This window comes from Oncorhynchus kisutch, unplaced genomic scaffold (genome assembly GCF_002021735.2).
Source record: "Oncorhynchus kisutch isolate 150728-3 unplaced genomic scaffold, Okis_V2 scaffold4054, whole genome shotgun sequence".
In the NCBI taxonomy this organism is placed as follows: domain Eukaryota; kingdom Metazoa; phylum Chordata; class Actinopteri; order Salmoniformes; family Salmonidae; genus Oncorhynchus; species Oncorhynchus kisutch.
In genome coordinates, this window is record NW_022265999.1 from 168,762 (window position 1) to 176,261 (window position 7,500).

Below are 7,500 nucleotides of genomic sequence, written 5' to 3' on the forward strand. Positions count from 1 at the left end.
AGAGAGAGTGAGGGGGAGAGAGAGAAAGAGAGAGAAAATAAGTGAGAGTGGGTTTAAAGCAACAACAGCATACCTTCATGATGACCAGTGAGAGAGTCAGCACCACCAGGACTGTCAGTTCATACAGGACAAAGGTAGGAAAGACATGGGAAACCTGCAGTAGAAGAGAACACACATGGAGACCTACACATGGAGACCTACACATGGAGACCTACACAAGTAGAGAAAACACATAGAGCTACTGCAGTAGAGACAACACATATAGACATACAGCAGTAGAGACAACACACAGAGACCTACAGCAGTAGAGACAACACATAGAGACCTACAGCAGAAGAGACAACACATAGAGACCTACAGCAGTAGAGACAACACATACAGACCTACAGCAGTAGAGACAACACAGAGACCTACAGTAGTAGAGACAACACAGAGACCTACAGTAGTAGAGACAACACACAGAGACCTACAGCAGTAGAGATAACACATGGAGACAACACATAGAGACCTATAGCAGTAGAGACAACACATACAGACCTACAGCAGTAGACAACACATATAGACCTACAGCAGGAGACAACACAGAGACCTACAGTAGTAGAGACAACACAGAGACCTACAGTAGTAGAGACAACACATAGAGACCTACAGCAGCAGAGACAACACACAGAGACAACACATAGACCTACAGCAGCAGAGACAACACACAGAGACAACACATAGAGACAACACAGAGACCTACAGTAGTAGAGACAACACATAGAGACCTACAGTAGTAGAGACAACACATAGACCTACAGTAGTAGAGACAACACATAGACCAACAGCAGCAGAGACAACACATAGACCTACAGCAGCAGAGACAACACAGAGAGACAACACATAGAGACCTACAGTAGTATAGACAACACATAAAGACCTACAGCAGTAGAGAGACAACACATAGAGACAACACATAGAGACCTACAGTAGTAGACAACACATAGACCTACAGTAGTAGAGACAACACAGAGAGACCTACAGCAGTAGAGGACAACACATAGACCTACAGCAGTAGAGACAACACATAGACCTACAGTAGTAGAGACAACACATAGACCTACAGCAGTAGAGACAACACAGAGACCTACAGTAGTAGAGACAACACATAGACCTACAGCAGTAGAGACAACACATAGACCTACAGTAGTAGAGACAACACAGAGACCTACAGTAGTAGAGACAACACAGAGACCTACAGTAATAGAGACAACACATAGACCTACAGCAGTAGAGACAACACAGAGACCTACAGTAGTAGAGACAACACATAGACCTACAGTAGTAGAGACAACACAGAGACCTACAGTAGTAGAGACAACACAGAGACCTACAGTAATAGAGACAACACATAGACCTACAGCAGTAGAGACAACACAGAGACCTACAGTAGTAGAGACAACACATAGACCTACAGTAGTAGAGACAACACAGAGACCTACAGTAGTAGAGACAACACAGAGACCTACAGTAGTAGAGACAACACATAGACCTACAGTAGTAGAGACAACACAGAGACCTACAGTAGTAGAGACAACACATAGAGACCTACAGTAGTAGAGACAACACATAGAGATCTACAGTAGTAGAGACAACACATAGAGACCTACAGTAGTAGAGATACGATGCTAAACAGCCATAGAGAGACAGAGATACAGTTGAAGTCGGAAGTTTACATACACTGAGGTTGGAGTCATTAAAACTCGTTTTTCAACCACTCCACACATTTCTTGTTAACAAACTTTAGTTCTGGCAAGTCGGTTAGGACATCTACTTTGACACAAGGCTTGCAAGCCGAAGAACACCATCCCAACCGTGAAGCACGGGGGTGGCAGCATCATGTTGTGGGGGTGCTTTGCTGCAGGAGGGACTGGTGCACTTCACAAAATGGATGGCATTATGAGGATGGAAAATTATGTGGATATATTGAAGCAACATCCCAAGACATCAGTTAAAGCTGGTCGCAAATGGGTCTTCCAAATGGACAATGACCCCAAGCATACTCCCAAAGTTGTGGCAAAATGGCTTAAGGACAACAAAGTCAAGGTATTGGAATGGCCATCACAAAGCCCCTGACATCAATCCTATAGAACATTTGTAGGCAGAACTAGAAAAGGCATGTGTGAGCAAGGAGGCCTACAAACCTGACTCAGTTACACCAGCACTGTCAGGAGGAATGGGCCAAATTCACCCAACTTATTGTGAGAAGCTTGTGGAAGGCTACCCAAACATTTGACCCAAGTTAAACAACTTAAAGGCAATGCTACCAAATACTAATTGAGTGTATGTAAACTCCTGACCCACTGGGAATGTGATGAAAGAAATAAAAGCTGAAATAAATCACTACTATTATTCTGACATTTCACATTCTTACAATAAAGTGGTGATCCTAACTGACCTAAGACAGGGAATTTTACTAGGATTCAATGTCAGGAATTGTGAAAAACTGAGTTTAAATGTATTTGCCTTAAGGTGTATGTAAACTTCCAACTTCAACTGTACAATGCTAAACAGCCATGGAGAGACAGAGACACGATGCTAAACAGCCATAGAGAGACAGAGACACGATGCTAAACAGCCATAGAGAGACAGAGACACGATGCTAAACAGCCATAGAGAGACAGAGACACGATGCTAAACAGCCATAGAGAGACAGAGACACGATGCTAAACAGCCATAGAGAGACAGAGACACGATGCTAAACAGCCATAGAGAGACAGAGACACGATGCTAAACAGCCATAGAGAGACAGAGACACGATGCTAAACAGCCATAGAGAGACAGAGACATGATGCTAAACAGCCATAGAGAGACAGAGACACGATGCTAAACAGCCATAGAGAGACAGAGACACGATGCTAAACAGCCATAGAGAGACAGAGACACGATGCTAAACAGCCATAGAGAGACAGAGACACGATGCTAAACAGCCATAGAGAGACAGAGACACGATGCTAAACAGCCATAGAGAGACAGAGACACGATGCTAAACAGCCATAGAGAGACAGAGACACGATGCTAAACAGCCATAGAGAGACAGAGACACGATGCTAAACAGCCATAGAGAGACAGAGATATGACGCTAAACAGCCATAGAGAGACAGAGACACGATGCTAAACAGCCATAGAGAGACAGAGACACGATGCTAAACAGCCATAGAGAGACAGAGACACGATGCTAAACAGCCATAGAGAGACAGAGACACGATGCTAAACAGCCATAGAGAGACAGAGACACGATGCTAAACAGCCATAGAGAGACAGAGACACGATGCTAAACAGCCATGGAGAGACAGAGATATGACGCTAAACAGCCATAGAGAGACAGAGACACGATGCTAAACAGCCATGGAGAGACAGAGATATGACGCTAAACAGCCATAGAGAGACAGAGACACGATGCTAAACAGCCATAGAGAGACAGAGACACGATGCTAAACAGCCATAGAGAGACAGAAACACGATGCTAAACAGCCATAGAGAGACAGAGACATGATGCTAAACAGCCATAGAGAGACAGAGATATGACGCTAAACAGCCATAGAGAGACAGAGACACGATGCTAAACAGCCATAGAGAGACAGAGATATGACGCTAAACAGAGACACTGCAGAGGGTAAGCTTCAGTTCTGACCAATGGAGGCGAAGAAGATGATGGCGAGGAAGTCTCTGATTGGCTCGATGCAGCCCATGACCTCCGTGGTGCAAATGTGACCCTGCGAGGAGAGAAGTGCTCCAGCCAGGAAGCAGCCCAGCTCCATGGAAACGCCCAGGAACTCTGTCACCTGGGAAACGCCGGGGGGAAAACATCATTTGACATAAACTATATCCATTCTACCAAATGTAACCATTTATATCATAAACTCCCTAATGACACAGTATTGTATTTGTATTGGAATGTCAATTGTAGTACTTGATTGTACAGGAAACATAACCTCTGTTGGAGAAGAGAGCTACATCTCACAGAGGAGAGGAAGCTACATCTCACAGAGGAGAGGATAGAGGAGGAAGCTACATCTCACAGAGGAGAGGATAGTGGAGGAAGCTACATCTCACAGAGGAGAGGATAGCGGAGGGGGAGCTACATCTCACAGAGGAGAGGATAGAGGAGGAAGCTACATCTCACAGAGGAGAGGATAGAGGAGGAAGCTACATCTCACAGAGGAGAGGATAGAGGAGGAAGCTACATCTCACAGAGGAGAGGATAGAGGAGGAAGCTACATCTCACAGAGGAGAGGAAGCTACATCTCACAGAGGAGAGGAAGCTACATCTCACAGAGGAGAGGAAGCTACATCTCACAGAGGAGAGGAAGCTACATCTCACAGAGGAGAGGAAGCTACATCTCACAGAGGAGAGGAAGCTACATCTCACAGAGGAGAGGAAGCTACATCTCACATAGGAGAGGATAGCGGAGGGGAAGCTACATCTCACAGAGGAGAGGATAGCGGAGGGGAAGCTACATCTCACAGAGGAGAGGATAGCAGAGGGGAAGCTACATCTCACAGAGGAGAGGATAGAGGAGGGGGAGCTACATCTCACAGAGGAGAGGATAGCGGGGGGGAAGCTACATCTCACAGAGGAGAGGATAGCGGAGGGGGAGCTACATCTCACAGAGGAGAGGATAGCAGAGGGGAAGTAACATCTCACAGAGGAGAGGATAGGGGAGGGGGAGCTACATCTCACAAAGGAGAGGATAGCGGAGGGGGAGCTACATCTCACAGAGGAGAGGGAACTATATCTCACAGAGGAGGGGGAGCTACATCTCACAGAGGAGGGGGAGCTATATCTCACAGAGGAGGGGGAGCTACATCTCACAGAGGAGGGGGAGCTATATCTCACAGAGGAGGGGGAGCTACATCTCACAGAGGAGAGGAAGCTACATCTCACAGAGGAGAGGATAGAGGAGGAAGCTACATCTCACAGAGGCGAGGAAGCTACATCTCACAGAGGAGAGGAAGCTACATCTCACAGAGGAGAGGATAGCGGGGGGGAAGCTACATCTCACAGAGGAGAGGATAGAGGATGGGGAGCTACATCTCACAGAGGAGGGGGAGCTATATCTCACAGAGGAGAGGATAGAGGATGGGGAGCTACATCTCACAGAGGAGGGGGAGCTATATCTCACAGAGGAGAGGATAGCGGGGGTGGGGGGGGAGCTATATCTCACAGAGGAGAGGATAGCGGGGGGGGGGGGGGGGCTATATCTCACAGCGGAGAGGGGGAAGAGTGAGGAGGGGGGTACATACGGTGAGCATGAGGAATACGAAGGCAGCGGTCCCCAGAACCAGGATCTCCTTGTTGCCTTTAGACTCAGCATGGAGCTTCCTGTAGTATGGACCAATCAGGAAGGATTTGAGGAGAACACACAGCAGTAGTACCATAGCCAGAGAGAACAGGACCTGGGACAGGAGCAGGAGGACGTGCAGACCTCCAAACAGGACACTACAGAACACAGGATAGAACACAGAACACCAGCCTCACAACACAGAACACTGGTTTACAGAGAGAACAGGACCTGGGCTAGGAGGACAGAACACAGGACCCTCAGAAGACAGAACACAGGACAGGACCCTCAGAAAACAGAACACAGGACAGAACACAGGACCCTCAGAAGACAGAACACAGGACAGGACCCTCAGAAAACAAAACACAGGACAGGACCCTCAGAAGACAGGACCCTCAGAAGACAGGACCCTCAGAAGACAGGACCCTCAGAAGACAGGACACAACAGTATTAAACATTAGAACTTCTAACACATCTTTGGAACTACACACCTTACTAGCATGAGTTGAGTTTTGGGACAGGGTGTGTCTAGATAGTAGTGCATATACAGCTGTGTGTGTGTGTGTGTGTGTGTGTGTGTGTGTGTGTGTGCTCACCTGTCCAGGTGGCCAGATGACACCTGTATGAGGGTGGGCATGACGGCTATGAACAGACCCAGCTGAACATCCTGCATTACCAACATCCCCAGGAGAACACTACTGTAGTCCAGCTCCCCTACACACACACACACACACACACACACACACAGCAACACAGACACACACAGCAACACACACACACACACACAGAGACACAGACACACACAGAGACACAGAAACACACACACACACAGACAGAGACACACACACAGACACACACAGAGACACAGACACACACAGAGACACAGACACACACACACACACAGACAGAGACACACACACAGACACACACAGAGACACAGACACACACAGACACACACAGAGACACAGACACACACAGAGACACACAGAGACACACACACACACACAGAGACACAGACACACACAGAGACACACACACACAGACACACACAGAGACACAGACACACAGAGACACAGAGACACACACACAGACACACACAGAGACACACACACACACACACAGTTTTAATGTTTGTAGCCAGTTACTCATTTAAAGACAGGTGGTTCTTTATCATTAAAATAAAGAGCATTGGAAGTCAAGTCTCTCTCTCGCTCTGTCTCTCTCACACACACACACACACACACACACACACACACACACGCACACACGCACACACGCACACACGCACACACGCACACACGCACACACGCGTCCGTAGTCTCCGTACCGTCCTTGTCTGCGCGGGTGCCCCCAGCCAGGAAGCGTGAGACCAGCGGCGTGGAGGATAGAGAGAGACAGGAGGAGATGAAGACGGTCTGGGTGGGACGGATATGCAGCACCTGACCCCACAGCAGCCCTGTAGCCACCATCAACAGACTGAGGTAGCATGAACCCTGCACAGAGATCTTCCACACCTGCACACACACATAGGACAGTACACACATGTTAAATACACACACACAGTCTTGTACAGCTAACCTTGTGGGGACACACAATTCAGTCCCATTCAAAATCCTATTTTCCCTAACCCTAACCCGTACTCTTACCTTAACCCAAAAACCTAACTCGTACTCTTACCCTTACCTTATAACCCAAAAACCTAACCCGTACTCTTACCCTTACCATAACCCAAAAACCTAACCCGTACTCTTAACCTTACCCTTACCTTAACCCAAAAACCTAACCCTAACCCGTACTCTTACCCTTACCTTAACCCAAAACCTAACCCTGACTCCTAACCCTAAAACTAACCCTAGCTCTTAAACCTAACACTAATTCTAACCTTAACCTTAAACCCCCTAGAAATAGCATTTAAACTCATGGGGACCAACAAAATGTCCCCGTTGGTCAAATGTTAGTTTGTTTACTATTCTTGTGACAAGAACAGTATATAAAATGGTCTTCAACTCCTGAAACGAACACAATATAATTATCACGTTCCAGAGAAGAGAGCGAGAGAGAGCGAGCGAGAGAGCGAGAGAGGGAAGCAGGAAGACTGATTAGGAAATGTGTGATAAACAGATAGCGAAAATGAAGAGGAGAGAGAGTTAGACGTCGCTCTCTGCTGAGACGGAGT

The 7,500-nt window shown here is 47.2% G+C and overlaps 1 protein-coding gene across 1 annotated transcript in view; it reads right to left on the reverse strand.

The window, feature by feature from the left end:
* LOC116373444 (transmembrane and coiled-coil domain-containing protein 3-like) overlaps positions 1–7,500 on the reverse strand; it is a 30,852-nt gene that overhangs the window by 10,405 nt on the left and 12,947 nt on the right. The window contains 5 exon segments of the mRNA XM_031822057.1: positions 74–183; positions 3,674–3,824; positions 5,287–5,482; positions 5,921–6,038; positions 6,652–6,838. Coding sequence (XP_031677917.1) covers positions 74–183; positions 3,674–3,824; positions 5,287–5,482; positions 5,921–6,038; positions 6,652–6,838 — 762 coding nt within the window.